This window comes from Hyperolius riggenbachi, chromosome 9 (genome assembly GCF_040937935.1).
Source record: "Hyperolius riggenbachi isolate aHypRig1 chromosome 9, aHypRig1.pri, whole genome shotgun sequence".
NCBI lineage: Eukaryota > Metazoa > Chordata > Amphibia > Anura > Hyperoliidae > Hyperolius > Hyperolius riggenbachi.
The window spans coordinates 175,073,875-175,093,603 of record NC_090654.1 but is presented as its reverse complement, the minus strand read 5'-3'; the positions used below and the strand labels follow the sequence as shown (position 1 = coordinate 175,093,603).

Sequence of the window (19,729 nt, the reverse complement as noted above, 5' to 3'; positions counted from 1 at the left end):
ACTTCTGTGCTCATGCTGGGACAAACCACTCCTCTGCTCCCTCGCAGCCAGCTAGTTCCGTTTTTGGCGACTATCCAGTCGCCGGGCCAGCTCTACTTGAGCGTCCCTCGATCGTGCTTGCGTTGCTGTGACCACCCTGCGCATGCGCAATGGACCTGATTCCTTTGGGCAACATTGCTGAGTTACACAAACGCGAGTCAGCTGTGTAGCGAACGACGCACTCTGTTGCTATGCGGGGGCGGAGGGATGAAGGAGTAGTGCATGCATGATGTCTCACGGCAGTTGGGGGAGTGGCATTTTCAAAACATTCGGTTGCGGCTCGAGTGAGTTGATCGGCCAGGTGGATTGTTTGTAGGTAGGCGGTCTGGGGTCACTGTGCACACGCCTGATTATCTTTATTATATTGTGATCAGCTTTCGTCAGCAAATTGTGAGAACAGAGAAGCGTACAGCATCAGGCTAATCAATATACAAAGCAATCGATATCATATAATAAAGCAACATAATGTACAGCTATATACAATGGTCTCATACAATGGTGTATATGTTACGGCCAGAACCCGAAGTTTGGCCAGAACTAGAAGTGGTCGGCCACTTCGGGTTCTGGCCGGCCAATGCGCGAACTGGCCGCTGCGCTGCGGCCAATGTGAGAAATGAAACAATTCCTGTAAGGTTTAATGTGATGTTGTGGCCGCAGCGCAGCGGGGCAAAATGTATCACACATCTTTACTTTATTCAATGGCATTAAGCCGCCCGGCTTTTTCCTCTGCCTCTCTCTCCTCCCCCCCGCCTCTCTCTCTCTCCTTCTCTTTATGGGCACAGCCGGGCGGGGACACGCGTGTCCCTCCGGAGTCGTTCGTCGCGGCAGGGGAATCCTGCCGTTCTTGCAGAGCGGGTGCTGGCAGAAGCAATGTCTGCAGCCTCCCCGCTCTGCTCTCCTGCCGCGAGGAACGACTCTCCTGGACACGCGTGTCCCCGCCCGGCTGTGCCCATAAGAGAAGGGGAGAGAGAGGCGGGGGGGGGAGGAGAGAGAGGCAGAGGAAAAAGCCGGGCGGCTTAATGCCATTGAACAAAGTAAAGATGTGATACATTTTGCCCGCTGCGCTGCGGTCACAACATCACATTAAACCTTACAGGAATTGTTTCATTTCTCACATTGGCCGCAGCGCAGCGGCCAGTTCGCGCATTGGCCGGCCAGAACCCGAAGTGGCCGGCCACTTCTAGTTCTGGCCAAACTTCGGGTTCTGGCCGTAACATATACAAAAATAGATCGGCTCACGATCTTTTGTATACACCACTGTATGAGTCCATTGCATATAGCTGTACATTATGTTGCTTTATTATATGATATTGATTGAGTTGTATATTGATTAGCCTGTATATTGATTTGTACTCCTACTAGAACTAGATAACCTAAACGCACTGCTACTAGGTATGAATGTTGTATACTACCCCACCTCTTGTCTCCCCCTCCCCCGCATTTCCGTATATTGTAAGCTCACAAGGGCTGGGCTCTCTCACCCTTTTCTGTCTTGAAATTTGGTACACATTTATTCATATTAATTTTGACACTGTCATTACCAATTCTGTGTTTTGTACCAACTCTGTATTTCATATATGGCTGTATACCGTTGTCTGTATTATTTTATACCCCATGACTGTTTTTTACTTTGTGCAACGCTATAGAATATGTTGGCGCTAAATGATTCATTGATAATAATGTATCTAAAATAATAATTCTGATGACTACAGCCTCCAGAGATGCACCACAGCACAAAGACCGCTCCGGAGTAATCCTGGTGAAATCACAACATGGCATTGACTCTTCTAAGAGCGGTGCTCAAACTGCAGTGGTGCACCTGTGGGACCCCTGGAAGAGGTGATGTCCTCCACCCAGCTCCTCAATCACAGAGGGGTCTACAGAGGAGGTGGGCAGTCGAGGTAGCCTAACAGACGGTCACCTCTCCTCGCTGTAGGCCATCAGAGCAAAGTGGATGACTCCACATTTTTACTGCAGCAGGAAGCTCACATAGCTTTATTTGATTTCATTCAAACTAAATATATAAAAAACAATGACCAGTGCATCATGTATAGATGCAATCAAATATATTGTGATCAGCTTTCGTCAGCAAATTGTGAGAACAGAGAAGCGTACAGCATCAGGCTAATCAATAAACAAAGCAATCAATATCATATTATAACCATTTCAGCCCGCAGAGATTTTTCACCTTATGCATTAGAGCAATTTTCACCTCCCATTCATTCGCTAATAACTTTATCACTACTTATCACAATTTATTGATCTATATCTTGTTTTTTTCGCCACTAATTAGGCTTTCTTTGGGTGGTACATTTTGCTAAGAATTATTTATTTATAAATGCATTTTAACAGGATTAATAAGAAAAAAATGGTAAACATTATTTCTCAGTTTTCGGCCATTATAGGTTTAAAATAATCCACGCTACCATAATTAAAGCCTATGTATTTTATTTGCCCGTATGTCTCGGTTATTATACCATTAAAATTTTGTCCCTATCACAATGTTCTAACATAAAAGGAACACTTTTAATTTAAAAAATCCCTCCCACGGACGCAGCCACCGCATCTGCATACCGCCAGGGAGGTTAAAAAGGAACCTGAGCAGTGTTTTTTTTTTTTTTTTAAAACAAAGTGTTAAAGGCTCACCTGTCCACTGGCGCGAATCCTGGCCTCCTCCAGTGACCTCACTGTGAGCTTCTGTTCCACGCGACACTGTTGCATCTATTTGAAATCTGTCTGCAGTGAGTGGGCAGGCAACAGAATCCTCTCAGAACAGATTCGATCTGAAATCAAGCAGAAGAGAAATCAGGCTGATGGTCCATTTGGTGGCAGATTGACAGGTGTATGGGAACATTAAAGTGAACCTTAACCGAGTAAAAGAAAAAGAAAAAGTTTCACTTACCTGGGGCTTTCACCAGCCCCCTGCAGAAGTTCTGTGCTCATGCTGGGACAAACCACTCCTCTGCTCCCTCGCAGCCAGCTAGTTCCGTTTTTGGCGACTATCCAGTCGCCGGGCCAGCTCTACTAGAGCGTCCCTCGATCGTGCTTGCGTTGCTGTGGCCACCCTGTGCATGCGCAATGGACCTGATTCCTTTGGGCAACATTGCTGAGTTACACAAACGCGAGTCAGCTGTGTAGCGAACGACGCACTCTGTTGCTATGCGGGGGCGGAGGGACGAAGGAGCAGTGCATGCATGATGTCACACGGCAGTTGGGGGAGTGGCATTTTCAAAACATTCGGTTGCGGCTCGAGTGAGTTGATCGGCCAGGTGGATTGTTTGTAGGTAGGCGGTCTGGGGTCACTGTGCACACGCCTGATTATCTTTATTATATTGTGATCAGCTTTCGTCAGCAAATTGTGAGAACAGAGAAGCGTACAGCATCAGGCTAATCAATATACAAAGCAATCGATATCATATAATAAAGCAACATAATGTACAGCTATATACAATGGTCTCATACAATGGTGTATACAAAAATAGATCGGCTCACGATCTTTTGTATACACCACTGTATGAGTCCATTGCATATAGCTGTACATTATGTTGCTTTATTATATGATATTGATTGAGTTGTATATTGATTAGCCTGTATATTGATTTGTACTCCTACTAGATAACCTAAACGCACTGCTACTAGGTATGAATGTTGTATACTACCCCACCTCTTGTCTCCCCCTCCCCCCCATTTCCTTATATTGTAAGCTCACAAGGGCTGGGCTCTCTCACCCTTTTCTGTCTTGAAATTTGGTACACATTTATTCATATTAATTTTGACACTGTCATTACCAATTCTGTGTTTTGTACCAACTCTGTATTTCATATATGGCTGTATACCGTTGTCTGTATTATTTTATACCCCATGACTGTTTTTTACTTTGTGCAACGCTATAGAATATGTTGGCGCTAAATGATTCATTGATAATAATGTATCTAAAATAATAATTCTGATGACTACAGCCTCCAGAGATGCACCACAGCACAAAGACCGCTCCGGAGTAATCCTGGTGAAATCACAACATGGCATTGACTCTTCTAAGAGCGGTGCTCAAACTGCAGTGGTGCACCTGTGGGACCCCTGGAAGAGGTGATGTCCTCCACCCAGCTCCTCAATCACAGAGGGGTCTACAGAGGAGGTGGGCAGTCGAGGTAGCCTAACAGACGGTCACCTCTCCTCGCTGTAGGCCATCAGAGCAAAGTGGATGACTCCACATTTTTACTGCAGCAGGAAGCTCACATAGCTTTATTTGATTTCATTCAAACTAAATATATAAAAAACAATGACCAGTGCATCATGTATAGATGCAATCAAATATATTGTGATCAGCTTTCGTCAGCAAATTGTGAGAACAGAGAAGCGTACAGCATCAGGCTAATCAATAAACAAAGCAATCAATATCATATTATAACCATTTCAGCCCGCAGAGATTTTTCACCTTATGCATTAGAGCAATTTTCACCTCCCATTCATTCGCTAATAACTTTATCACTACTTATCACAATTTATTGATCTATATCTTGTTTTTTTCGCCACTAATTAGGCTTTCTTTGGGTGGTACATTTTGCTAAGAATTATTTATTTATAAATGCATTTTAACAGGATTAATAAGAAAAAAATGGTAAACATTATTTCTCAGTTTTCGGCCATTATAGGTTTAAAATAATCCACGCTACCATAATTAAAGCCTATGTATTTTATTTGCCCGTATGTCTCGGTTATTATACCATTAAAATTTTGTCCCTATCACAATGTTCTAACATAAAAGGAACACTTTTAATTTAAAAAATCCCTCCCACGGACGCAGCCACCGCATCTGCATACCGCCAGGGAGGTTAAAAAGGAACCTGAGCAGTGTTTTTTTTTTTTTTTAAAACAAAGTGTTAAAGGCTCACCTGTCCACTGGCGCGAATCCTGGCCTCCTCCAGTGACCTCACTGTGAGCTTCTGTTCCACGCGACACTGTTGCATCTATTTGAAATCTGTCTGCAGTGAGTGGGCAGGCAACAGAATCCTCTCAGAACAGATTCGATCTGAAATCAAGCAGAAGAGAAATCAGGCTGATGGTCCATTTGGTGGCAGATTGACAGGTGTATGGGAACATTAAAGTGAACCTTAACCGAGTAAAAGAAAAAGAAAAAGTTTCACTTACCTGGGGCTTCCACCAGCCCCCTGCAGAAGTTCTGTGCTCATGCTGGGACAAACCACTCCTCTGCTCCCTCGCAGCCAGCTAGTTCCGTTTTTGGCGACTATCCAGTCGCCGGGCCAGCTCTACTAGAGCGTCCCTCGATCGTGCTTGCGTTGCTGTGGCCACCCTGTGCATGCGCAATGGACCTGATTCCTTTGGGCAACATTGCTGAGTTACACAAACGCGAGTCAGCTGTGTAGCGAACGACGCACTCTGTTGCTATGCGGGGGCGGAGGGACGAAGGAGCAGTGCATGCATGATGTCACACGGCAGTTGGGGGAGTGGCATTTTCAAAACATTCGGTTGCGGCTCGAGTGAGTTGATCGGCCAGGTGGATTGTTTGTAGGTAGGCGGTCTGGGGTCACTGTGCACACGCCTGATTATCTTTATTATATTGTGATCAGCTTTCGTCAGCAAATTGTGAGAACAGAGAAGCGTACAGCATCAGGCTAATCAATATACAAAGCAATCGATATCATATAATAAAGCAACATAATGTACAGCTATATACAATGGTCTCATACAATGGTGTATACAAAAATAGATCGGCTCACGATCTTTTGTATACACCACTGTATGAGTCCATTGCATATAGCTGTACATTATGTTGCTTTATTATATGATATTGATTGAGTTGTATATTGATTAGCCTGTATATTGATTTGTACTCCTACTAGATAACCTAAACGCACTGCTACTAGGTATGAATGTTGTATACTACCCCACCTCTTGTCTCCCCCTCCCCCCCATTTCCTTATATTGTAAGCTCACAAGGGCTGGGCTCTCTCACCCTTTTCTGTCTTGAAATTTGGTACACATTTATTCATATTAATTTTGACACTGTCATTACCAATTCTGTGTTTTGTACCAACTCTGTATTTCATATATGGCTGTATACCGTTGTCTGTATTATTTTATACCCCATGATTGTTTTTTACTTTGTGCAACGCTATAGAATGTGTTGGCGCTAAATGATTCAATGATAATAATGTATCTAAAATAATAATTCTGATGACTACAGCCTCCAGAGATGCACCACAGCACAAAGACCGCTCCGGAGTAATCCTGGTGAAATCACAACATGGCATTGACTCTTCTAAGAGCGGTGCTCAAACTGCAGTGGTGCACCTGTGGGACCCCTGGAAGAGGTGATGTCCTCCACCCAGCTCCTCAATCACAGAGGGGTCTACAGAGGAGGTGGGCAGTCGAGGTAGCCTAACAGACGGTCACCTCTCCTCGCTGTAGGCCATCAGAGCAAAGTGGATGACTCCACATTTTTACTGCAGCAGGAAGCTCACATAGCTTTATTTGATTTCATTCAAACTAAATATATAAAAAACAATGACCAGTGCATCATGTATAGATGCAATCAAATATATTGTGATCAGCTTTCGTCAGCAAATTGTGAGAACAGAGAAGCGTACAGCATCAGGCTAATCAATATACATATATACACACACACATACAAACATACACACACACACACACGTATATTATAGGACAGAGCGAAAATAATTATAAATTAGGGCGATTTTGCCCTGCTGCATTACAAGGTGGAGGTGGGGGTGAGAGCTCTGGCTGCCTATAGTGTGCAGGGGTCATGTGGCAACTTACACTGGGAGGGGGGGGGGGTTACTACATCCCACTGCCTATACTGGGAGGGGGAGAGCGAGATTTTGGGCTTGGGAGAAATATAACCTAAATCCTGCCTCGGTCAGACTCAGAACTATTAGGTGAATTTTACTCACATGAATTCTGTGCCTCCATCCTGCCATTCCCACTACCAGCCACTAGGGGGAGCTCCGGGTGTGATTACTGTCGGGGGACAGCCGTTCTCTCTCGTACGTCTAGTTGGGGGTAGGAGCCGATGTCTGCCGGTCAAGAAACACGTCCATCCAGTCTGCTGCCACCGCCGAATCTGCAACGAGCGGTTCCTCGGGAAGCCGAGATGTATGACGTCATGTGCTGGACGTGTCACCGCTGAGGATGGCGCACGCAGTGACGGGACCGCATGCAACCACACGTGACTGCAACCTGATTACCTTCCCATGCAGGTATATAGCCTCGGCCTATCATTACTACCCCCAGCAGGTGCAGAAACCGCGCGCTGTAAAATAATTCCACCACTTCCAAATGGCAGTTTAGAATTTAAATTGTAAAATGCTGCTGCAGAAGCACGTGAGCGGACATCAGCACATTCACTGCAAATATTGTGGGGGAGGGCGAGATTTACGGTAATTTTCACTCACAGTAATTACTTTTGTTCTGTGCCTCCATCCTGCAGTTCCTGCTACCAGCCAGTAGGGGGAGCTCCGGGTGTGATTATTGTTCGGACAGCCGCTCTTTCTCACTTCAAGTTGGTGGAATGAGGCGATGTACGGGGCTGGGATAGCTGCCATGCAGAAACACGTCCATCCAGTCTGCTGCTGCCGCCGCCGCCACTTGATCTGCGAGGAGCGGTTCCTCGGGAGACCGTGATGTCTGACGTCATGTGCTGGGCGTGTCACCGCTGAGGATGGCGCACGCAGTGACGGGACCGCATGCAAACGCACGTGACCGCAGCCCGATTACCCTCCCATGCAGGTATATAGCTTAGGCCTATCATTAGTGCCCCAGTAGCTGCTCTGCATTTCGTTATCATTGGGGAGCACAGAGCATGGTGGAGGATGGAGGAGAGACCTTATAGCTGAAGGAACCTGTGTGCTGCTGTACGTAGAGTATGTAGTAATGTCTGCCTATGTACAGTTCAAATGCAAGGAGGCAGAGCACTAATTGTGTACAGTGCATGCATAATATGATTAGTGTGGTATTAATAATTTTTAGGAATATGGTGTGTGTCCATAGCCCCCAACTGTCCCTCTTTCAGAGTGACAGTCCCTATTTGGGATCGCTGTCCCTCTTTCCTCCTCATTTGTCCCTCTTTCTATATAAATATATATTTCTCTACTAAAAAATATGTTTGCTTGACTCTAAACTTTATTCCCATCCTTTAAAGTGATATTACTCATTTTAAAATGTTAATATGAAGGAAAATGAACCAGGATAGAAAGGACCAGTGTGGATTGAAGTATAAAACAACATATTTTTCTTATGAAATCTTTATGGTATGCGTGACTACCGGGGTGGGATAAGGGGTGTGGCAAGGGCGTGGCTTAAGTGTCTCTCTTTCTCATCTTAAAAAGTTGGGAGGTATGGTGTGTGTGTGTGTGTGGAGGTGGAGCCGACTGTAGGTGGCAGTACATCTGTCAACTTTTGAGTGACCATCCAATTTGTTAATTATGTTTGAACTGGGTAAAATTGGTGCCGCCAAGACCATGCCCGATCAACAGTATGACCAAATTGAGGCCAAAATTGGTCAAATGTATTGATTAGGCATGCTGGGAAATCTCGAGTCATTGGGCTCTATTCATAAAAGGTAACCGCAAGTTTTCCGCTCAAAACAGCGGATTTTCCCGTCCATTTAACAAAGTGGGCATTCATAAAAGCTGTTCCCGCATGAAAATCTACAATCCCCCAGCAGAGCGAGAAATTTCCGCCTTCTCCAGTGTTTTTCTAGATTTATCTAGAAAAAAGTAACAAAGTGGCCATTCATAAAGTTTAGAGGAAGCGGTATGTGGACGGGAAATACCGCTTCCTCTGATTTTGCGGATTACATACAAGTGAATGGGACAGACCTCCCAGAGAGAGCAGTGCACGGAGGGACTCTGCCGGCTGAAGTGTTTCCGCATGCCTTCCGCCAGCTTTCAGCGGGAGATCTCCGCTCTTGCATCGCAGCTGGCAAGATTTTTTTGAATGACCACCCAGAAGTGTAAAATACCGCTGTGGTATTTTACCTCTACGAGTATTTACGCCACAAGTTTTTTATGAATAGAGCCCAGTGTGGTTGATTCAGAGCATGGCGGTAACAGTGTGCGATAAAAACATGAATGACGAACGCAACGGAGACCCCCGGCTGCTGTCCCTCCAAATGTTTTTTTATGTGCCCGTACTTTACCTGTCCCCTCAGTGTCTGCACTGTATTTCCACAGATGCGCCCCACGTGACTACCGGCATAAAGACATGGGGCGTGTGTGTCACACACATGCTATATGCCAGTAGTCATGTGGAGCGTAAATGCAGAAATTTAGTGCTGGCACTCGGGGAACCCGGGATCTGTGAAATATAAATTCACGGGCACAGAGGGCACATAAATCATTTGGTGGGGTGGCGAGGCAATGTCACAAGGTCATTTCCTGAAAGATTTCATGCTGAAATCAATCAGGATTCGGCCTGCGGTGTATGGGCAGCCAACAGATCTTTCTCTCTGATCCACTCTGATGGAATCTGCCCATCATCGCCAGATGTTTTGGGAGAGCTGGAGTGAAGGCAGGGACTTAAAGCCAGTGGTTACCAATTTAAAAATAAAAAAGTCAAATACTCACCTAAGGAGAGGGAAGGCTCGGTCCTAATGAGCCTTCCCTCTCCTCTCCCGGTGCCCTCGGTGCTGCGCTGGCTCCCCCGTTCGCGTCCACCGCCGCAGGGACTTCGGGAGCACTCGGGCTTCCAAATACGGGCCGCTCCATATTACGCACGCGCGAGTATGGAGCGGCCCGTCTTCGGGAGCCCGAGTGCTCCCGAAGGCTTCCGAAAGCTCCCTTCGGCTGCGGAAGTGGCAGTATTTGACCGAACTGGTCGAATACTGCCACGGGGGACCCTGCGCGGGACCGGGAGAGGAGAGGGAAGGCTCATTAGGACCGAGCCTTCCCTCTCCTTAGGTGAGTATCTGACTTTTTTATTTTTTAAAATGGTAAACATTCACTTTAAGCGGTGCAGGAAGAAGTGTTTTGTTTCAGATTCTAAAATTTACACAATACACATATAGGCCTGGTGCACACCAAAAAACGCTAGCAGATCCGCAAAATGCTACCAGATTTTGAAACGCTTTTTCTTATTTTTCTGTAGCGTTTCAGCTAGCATTTTGCGGTTTTGTGAAGCGTTTTTGGTGTAGTAGATTTCATGTATTGTTACAGTAAAGCTGTTACTGAACAGCTACTGTAACAAAAAACGCCTGGCAAACCGCTCTGAAGTGCAGAAATGCACCCGCAATCCAAAATCTGCAGCAGCCCGGGAGTATGCGTTTCTGCAAAACGCCTCCCGCTCTGGTGTGCACCAGCCCATTGAAATACATTACCCTAGCGGATCCGCACCCGCAAGCGGATCGCAAACCGCAGCAGAACAGCTCTGGTGTGCACTAGGCCATACTGATTATTACTAGAAAACACGATTGATTCCTGTCTAGGGTATCCACATATGTATATCTATAAAATATAACTTTTATTATACCAATTAAAATGAAATTTCATATGCATTATTTACTATTTGGGATGGACTACAAATTCCGTGATCAGACCACTATCAGTATTTTTCCCTCTGTCTGATCGCCCTATTCCCAACTAAGATTGCTTAACCCTTCTGGCGGTATGAAAAATTCCGCCAGGAGGCAGCGCGGCAGTTTTGTTTTGTTTTTTTTAAATCATGTAGCGAGCCCAGGGCTGATAGCCTTCGGCCATCTCCGATCGGGAAATCCCGTTCAAAGAACAGGATTTCCTGCAGGGCTTCCCCCGTCGCCATGTTGGGATGACGTCAGCGACGTCTTGACGTCATTGGGAGTTTCAGCGCACGGGGTCTGGGGGGGGGGGGGCCCGCGCGCCGCAACGGATAGCGGCAATCGGGCGCGGGGCGGCGGTGATCAGTGTGCTGCCGCAGCTAGCACTTTGCAGCACACTTTCCAGCAAAAAAAAAATTTAAAAAATCGGCCGAGCAGGGCCGGAGAAAACCTCCTGCGCGGAAGGTTAAGGTACTATAAAGATTCCCCCCACCACAAATCCAACATGTTTCGGCCCCCTAATTGGAGTCGTCGTCAGGGAATAAAAAGTGCTATGTGCTAGGGTGCAAGGTGCATATCTTATAAATCACAACATGTGAAAAACAAAAAAATGAGAGCTGTGCTCTCCAGCTCAATCAGGCATCAAATGAGCTCCAGCAAGAGGCAGCCTTATATACTCTCCACTGGGGGAGTGTTATGCAAATGTAATCCCTCCCCTCAAGTGTTGGCCTCTATTATTCCAAGAATCTATCAATCATTTTAAACTGTTGATGATTGGCTATTATATCTAAACTCATGATATCGAAAAACATCACTTACAGGTAAGTATAGACTCACTATCTCACTGTACAGAACGTACATTAGTCCATCATTAGAAGCCATTCACCCATAATGCTGTATAGACTTCAGATTTAGAAAGCGCTGTATGCCGTCATCTACTCCATAGGGATGCATTGAACAACTCCTATTGGTCGCCCGTGTGACTCTCCGCCCCACTCCCCTCAATCTTCAGTTCTCATTCGCGGGAGGTAGCGCTCACCTCCCATTGGAGTCTGATGCCGTCCTGTCCGTCTCGCTCACCAATCAGCTCTCATGTACGCCAAGCCTACACCCGCCCCGCTCTCACGTATTGATCCATGATTGGCCGCTGGGAGGGCTTCGTTCAGCCCTGTGTACGTATGCAGCATAACTATACAGTGCTTGGCGAACATAAGCGCTGATTGGTGAGCGAGACGGACAGGATGGCATCAGACTCCAATGGGAGGTGAGCGCTACCTCCCACGAATGAGAACTGAGGATTGAGGGGAGGGGGGCGGAGAGTCACACGGGTGACCAATAGGAGTTGTTCAATGCATCCCTATGGAGTATATGACGGCGTACAGCGCTTTGTAAATCTGAAGTCTATACAGCATTATGGTTGAATGGCTTCTAATGATGGACTAATGTACGTTCTGTACAGTGAGATAGTGAGTCTATACTTACCTGTAAGTGATGTTTTTCGATATCATGAGCTTAGATATAATAGCCAATCATCAGCAGTTTAAAATGATTGATAGATTCTTGGACCAATAGAGGCCAACACTTGAGGGGAGGGATTACATTTGCATAACACTCCCCCAGTGGAGAGTATATAAGGCTGCCTCTTCCTGGAGCTCATTTGATGCCTGATTGAGCTGGAATGCACAGCTCTCATTTTTTGTTTTTGATATATGTTGTGATTGTGATTTATAAGATATGCACCTTGCACCCTAGCACATAGCACTTTTTATTCCCTGACGACAATTAGGGGGCCGAAACATGTTGGATTTGTGGTGGGGGGAATCTTTATAGTACCTTAAGCAATCTTAGTTGGGAATAGGGCGATCAGACAGAGAGAAAAATACTGATAGTGGTCTGATCACGGAATTTGTAGTCCATCCCAAATAGTAAATAATGCATATGAAATTTCATTTTAATTGGTATAATAAAAGTTATATTTTATAGATATGTGGATACTCTAGACAGGAATTAATATTGTGTTTTCTAGATTCTAAAATTTGTCAGAAATGGCCCTTGATTGGTCAAGTACGGTACATAAACACTGTTCATCTTTTCCACCTTATGGCGTTAAAGTGTACCAAAGGCGATATGTGACTTGATGAGATAAACATTTGTATGTACATTACAAAACATATGAATAACCAGGTTGTTTTACTTGCTTTATTTTGCTACCTGAAAGAGTTAATTTCTAGGCATGGAAGTGACAGTGTCTGTCTTGTCAGTAGCTTGTCAGGAATATAGTAAACATCACTGATAAGCAAATTACTGCCATACAAGTTCTCTTGGCAGAACTTCTGAGGGCAGGGAGAGATAAAATATATGAACTACTGACCTTTTTTGGGACACTTAATAGGCTGCCACTGATTAGAGACAGTAAATTATTCAACCAACATTGTAAATGTTTAAATATAAAAGAAAAACCTGGGGTACTTTATTTTGGGGTAAGGGGTAAGGTATTTTAGGAGTAGGAGGATAAATATAATTGCTTATCTCATCAGTTTATTTTTTACCTTGGGTTCATTTTAAAGGTTTCTTTTGATGCTATATTATTATTGGAGTCAGAACCATTCAAAAGATTTCACACTCAAGAATCCTATGTGCACTGCGTCTTTAATGCCTGGTACACACCATGCAATTTCCTGTCAGATAGACAAGTCAAATCAACTACTTCCAACAGGTCCAATGTGATTTCCAATCATTTTTCTAAACGATTTTTTGATCACGTCTCTACGAAATTAATTACAAAAAAGAACGATCGGGAATCAGATCGGACCTGTCAGAAACAATCGATTTGACCGGTTGCTCTGATGGGAAATTGCATGGTATGTATCAAGCATAAAATATAATATTGTAATTTCCATTACCAGCCACAAGGGTGTAATTTAAAGTGTACTTGTAGGGAATAAAAAGTGCCCCTACTACGGTAGGTACTTACCTTGGTAAGGGTAAGCCTCTGGATTCTCTGTCCTCCTCCACTGTTCTAGCGCTGAGACCCCTGAAAAACCACTTGTAGATGGTTTGCGCATGCACGGACCCACTCGGGCTCCAGCGGAAATAGCCAAGCTTAGTCGGGTCTGTGCTAAAAGCAGGCGACGTGCGGCCACACTTCAGGTCTCATCACTGGATCAGCCTGGCTGAGGAAGATAAGGGAAGCTTCTGGATGATCCAGAGGCTTCCCCCTCCTGAGTATCCAAAATAGGCTGCAGCAAACATTATAGGTTTGCTTTTAGGCTGGTTTTACACTTGAAAAGTGTAAAATATCCGGGTCCCACCGGATATTCGGCATAGCGGGGCTGACTGCAGAGCGGGGATCGGAGGCTCGGGCTTCAGGATAGTCGCAGGAACGAGGTAAGGTGAGTTAGGCTGCTTGCCGGAGGATTTTTTTTAACTATTTATGCACAAAGGGGGACAGATGAAGGATCGCTGCAGTTGACTACTGCATAGGGCTGCACGATTTTAGGGAAAAATAGAAATTGCGATTTTTCTCTCAGAAATTGCAATTTCGTTTTTTCCCCGATTTTTTTTTTTTTTTTTTTTTTTTTTTTCAAATGCTGGGGGCGGCGCACTGCCCGGTCCGCTGACTGTAATACTTTGCTTCTGGCCCCGCTGTGCGCGGATTGGCCAGAGGCAGTGAATATGTATGAGTGTTAATGAGCGGGGGGGGGGAGCGGATCCACTCGAGCAAGCGGCCGGGCACATACAGCATTACCAATCACTGGCTAGCGATGGAATGACGGCACAGTGCTCTGTACAGCTCCGCCTACCACTGCCGTCATTCCATCGCTAGCCGGTGATTGGTAATGCTGCTGTATGTGCCCGGCCGCTCGCTCGAGTTGATCCGCCCCCCGCTCATTACCACTCATACATATTCACTGCTTCTGGCCAATCCGGTCCGCACTAACCGGTTCGCTGTCTGTAATACCTTGATTCTGGCCCCGCTGTGCACGGATTGGCCAGAAGCAGTGAATATGTATGAGTGTTAATGAGCGGGGGGCGGATCCACTCGAGCGAGCGGCCGGGCACATACAGCATTACCAATCACTGGCTAGCGATGGAATGACGGCAGTGGTAGGCGGAGCTGTACAGAGCGTACAGCTCCGCCTACCGCTGCCATCATTCCATCACTAGCTAGTGATTGGTAATGCTGTATGTGCCCGGCCGCTTGCTCAAGTGGATCTGCCCCCCCCCCCCCCCCCCCGCTCATTAACACTCATACATATTCACTGCTTCTGGCCAATCCGCGCACAGCGGGGCCAGAAACAAAGTATTACAGACAGCGGACCGAAAAACCGAAGGTACTGACGATCAGTAGATCGTCTTGCCACGAACCGCGGTTTCGGTTTTAAACCGAAAAACCGTGCAGCCCTACTACTGCAGCGATCGTTCATGGGAGGGGGTGAACTAATTGGCTATAAGGGAACATGTTCCCTTTCGCAAATTAGTAATGCAGCTGACAGTGACGGTTGTGCACAGCAGGGCTGCAAACAAGTCAGTATATCTACGTCATTGTGGCTTGGAGGGTGCCTCAGCTGACGTAGATATACTGTAGCAGTGGAGGAAGTGGTTAAATGACAGTTAGAGACAGCAATACTTTTTTTTTTTTTTTTTGCGGGTATGCTGGGGTGACAAACAAAAAAACAAAAACACAACAGGCAAGTGCCATCACCAGGCAAGTGGCTTTGTTGACTTGCCTTTAATCCTGCCCTCCCTAAAGATGCCCATACCAGGGTTGTGGAATCGGTAAAAAATCATCCGACTCTAACTCCGAATCTTCAGTTTATGAATCCATTGACTGCAACTCCAGGTATCCAAAATTGATCCAACTCCGACTCCACAGACCAGTCCGAAATATAGAGTGGGTAAAAAATAATCAACTCAACTCCGTCTCCAACTCCTCAGTTTCTGAAACCTCCGACTCCAGGTACCCAAAATGGCTCTGACTCCTTACCAGGGCTGTGGAGTCGGTACAAAAATCATCCGACTCCTCAGTTTGTGAAACCACCGACTCCAATTCCAAGTACCCAAAATTGTTCCGACTCCTCGACTCCAACTCCACAGCCATGCATACATCTAGCAATGTATGGGCAGATTCAACCAAGAGACAGATTTCAGCATGAAATCTTTCGAGAATCGGCCTCTTGTTGCCGCCTTGACACCCCTGGCTGCTGTCCCACAAATGTCAGATGTCCCCCAGTTGAATCTTTGATTAAGCATGTTTATTAGAATACTGATTTTTATACAATTTGATAAGAATGGTCGATCGAATGCAAAATTTAAAACACACAGCACATCAATATTCTGCTAAAAAGGAGCAAGATCAACCCCAATGGTCTGAAATGATTTGAAAGAAAAAAATCCCCAAAATTACAATGGTTTCCATGCACATGAACCATTGTAATTTTAGGGATTTTTCTCTTTTTTTCATGTTTATCTATACAGTGGCTGGATAATGTACTGGAAAACCTGAGCTGAAGCTTGAGTTCAGAAACACGTAATCACCTAAGGATAGAGAAGCCTCTACATCCTATAGAGCAGTGATGGCTAACCTTAGCAAGTCCCATGAGGCATTGCAATACTCTAACAGCTCTAAGCATAACTCGGGGAGGCAGAGGCTTGATGGGATTTGTAGTTTTGTCACAGCTGGAGTGCCAAGGTTAGCCATCACTGCTATAGAGACTTCCTCTGTGTCCTCCGGTGCTTGCTGGGAACCTTGTGCTGTTTGGAGCCATCCTCTTCTTCTGGCACAAGCACAGCCATGCGGGCAGGGCCTCACCTGTGCAGTATCTGCTCCAGGCTACTGCACAAGCACGGCCTTACTCGCACAGGCGCAGCACAGCCACACTTGTGCCTGAAGAGGAGTGCAGCCCTGATCCTATTACTGCCAAGCCCTTGTTGTTAAAGACGATCTGTAATAAAAAAAAAAGTGCCCATAGGAGTACTTCAGGATGGGAAGCCTCTGGATCCTAATGAGGCTTTCCCTGTCCTCCACAGTAGCTCCTATCCAGCGCTGGCTCCCTCTGAAAATCTGCAGACGGATGCATGCAGGCTCAGTAGAACCTATGGCACGCAGAGATATTTACCTTTTGGATCCAGCATAGTTACAGTACCATCTTCCCCTTCTGGCTCTAGCGGAAATAGTCGAGCCCCATAGGGTCCACTCTACGGCACAGGCCCAAAACACATTGTAATGCAAGGGCAATGCAAGGCAACTGGGCCTAGCATACTTACCATGTCGCCTTGCGATGAAAGTGCCCGAACCAAAGTCAACGGCACGTTACCGTCCGAGTTCCGCTTCCATGCAGCGGCGGTGGAAGCAATTAAGTCAATAGGCAATGTCTGCGGTGTGGATGCGCAGAATGACTGGAATACGACGGGGAAACCAGAGAATCCCAGTGACATACTTACTGTCCAGCAGGGAGTACGTCACGCGGCGAGGGGGCTGTGCAATGCATATGACCCTGTCGGCGCACTCCACTGCAGGGTTATAGGTTAGGCAATTGTGCGTATCGCACCACAAACACACTTTTCAAGTGTAAAACCAGCCTAAAAGCAAACCTATAATGTTTGCTGCAGCCTATTTTGGATACTCAGGAGGGGGAAGCCTCTGGATCATCCAGAAGCTTCCCTTATCTTCCTCAGCCAGGCTGATCCAGTGATGAGACCTGAAGTGTGGCTGCGCGTCGCCTGCTTTTAGCACAGACCCGACTAAGCTTGGCTATTTCCGCTGGAGCCCGAGTGGGTCCGTGCATGCGCAAACCATCTACAAGTGGTTTTTCAGGGGTCTCAGCGCTAGAACAGTGGAGGAGGACAGAGAATCCAGAGGCTTACCCTTACCAAGGTAAGTACCTACCGTAGTAGGGGCACTTTTTATTCCCTACAAGTACACTTTAAATTACACCCTTGTGGCTGGTAATGGAAATTACAATATTATATTTTATGCTTGATACATACCATGCAATTTCCCATCAGAGCAACCGGTCAAATCGATTGTTTCTGACAGGTCCGATCTGATTCCCGATCGTTCTTTTTTTGTAATTAATTTCGTAGAGACGTGATCAAAAAATCGTTTAGAAAAATGATTGGAAATCACATTGGACCTGTTGGAAGTAGTTGATTTGACTTGTCTATCTGACAGGAAATTGCATGGTGTGTACCGGGCATTAAAGCCGCAGTGCACATAGGATTCTTGAGTGTGAAATCTTTTGAATGGTTCTGACTCCAATAATAATATAGCATCAAAAGAAACCTTTAAAATGAACCCAAGGTAAAAATAAACTGATGAGATAAGCAATTATATTTATCCTCCTACTCCTAAAATACCTTACCCCCTTACCCCAAAATAAAGTACCCCAGGTTTTTCTTTTATATTTAAACATTTACAATGTTGGTTGAATAATTTACTGTCTCTAATCAGTGGCAGCCTATTAAGTGTCCCAGAGTTAGAAAAAGGTCAGTAGTTCATATATTTTATCTCTCCCTGCCCTCAGAAGTTCTGCCAAGAGAACTTGTATGGCAGTAATTTGCTTATCAGTGATGTTTACTATATTCCTGACAAGCTACTGACAAGACAGACACTGTCACTTCCATGCCTAGTAATTAACTCTTTCAGGTAGCAAAATAAAGCAAGTAAAACAACCTGGTTATTCATGTTTTGTAATGTACATACAAATGTTTATCTCATCAAGTCACATATCGCCTTTGGTACACTTTAACGCCATAAGGTGGAAAAGATGAACAGTGTTTATGTACCGTACTTGACCAATCAAGGGCCATTTCTGACAAATTTTAGAATCTAGAAAACACAAGATTGGTTCCTGTCTAGAGTATCCACATATGTATATCTATAAAATATAACTTTTATTATACCAATTAAAATGAAATTTCATATGCATTATTTACTATTTGGGATGGACTACAAATTCCGTGATCAGACCACTATCAGTATTTTTCTCTCTGTCTGATTGCCCTATTCCCAACTAAGATTGCTTAAAGTGGTCTAACACCCAGCATTTCAACTTTGCTTTAAAAGATTGCTTACAGCTTAGAAACGATTATGCCAGATTTTTTTTTTAGCAGAAATTCACTGAATGGATTAAACATGACATTTTAGTGCTACATTTAGCTAGAAATCCTCCTCCGGGCTTAGGTTTAGTTACAAATGTATCTATTTACAAAGTAATAAACAAACACTGCTCTGAGAGAACAAAGAGGGCTTCCCCGGCAGGCTTTCAGAGGTCTAATTGCATTCCAAACCAGGGCTGTGGAGTCGGTCCAAAAATCCACCGACTCCGACTCCTCAGTTTAGGATTCCTCCGACTCCTCTAATTTGCATATTACAATTTTGTTGATTAAAAGTATGTAACATGAAATTCGTCTCTTAACTGTCAACGCTTAGGAATTTTACAAGACAACTGAAGTGAGAAGGATATGTAGACTACTATATTTATTCCCTTTAGAATAAAACTAGTCCTTGGTAAGAGTACTTGTAAAAGGTACAGACTGGAACAAAGAACATCTATCAGGCCCTAGGCAATGTAAGTGTGGGTACATGCAAGAATGATGTGCAGGTACTCTGCAGGGGAATGAGGAGATTGTAAACAGACAACACCTCTGTGTTCAATGTGCACAGCATTCTCAGTGGATTCCCTGCAGCTCTGTGGGGAGTGCATATGTAGAGTATAGTACTACTGTGTAACAAAGTAAACCTGAGACAGATGAAATTAAAGTTTTATACATACCTGGGGCTTCCTCCAGCCGCCTTCAGGATAATCAGTCCCTCGTTGTCCTCCTCAACCACCTTGATCTTCTGCTATGAGTCCAGGTACTTGAGCCAGTCGGGCGTAGTGCGCATGCACACACTCCGCCGCCAGGAGCATACTACACCTGTGCAGCACTATTTCGCATAATGTTCCTGGCTGTGGGAGCGGCATGCGGCCGGACAGCGCTGACTGGCTGAATTACCAGGACTCATAGCAGAAGATCCGGGTGGTGGAGGACAGCGAGGGACTGATTGGCCTGAAGGGGGCTGGAGGAAGCCCCAGGTATGTATAAAACTTTACTTTTCATCCGTCTCAGTTACCCTTTAATTTGTAGTCACCAAAC

General features: G+C 45.3%; 1 protein-coding gene across 2 annotated transcripts in view; it reads left to right on the top strand.

The window, feature by feature from the left end:
• The first annotated feature begins 7,091 nt into the window (after positions 1–7,091).
• The window catches only part of ASB14 (ankyrin repeat and SOCS box containing 14), a 117,298-nt gene continuing 104,660 nt past the window's right edge, over positions 7,092–19,729 (top strand). The window contains exon 1 of one of the 2 annotated variants that reach the window (XM_068253708.1): positions 7,092–7,277. In XM_068253708.1, the coding sequence (XP_068109809.1) occupies positions 7,210–7,277 (68 nt within the window). In that variant the 5' untranslated portion in view covers positions 7,092–7,209. Of the gene's footprint in view, positions 7,278–7,596; positions 7,807–19,729 lie in introns of those variants that run through there. The other variant, XM_068253707.1, reaches the window with a different exon arrangement.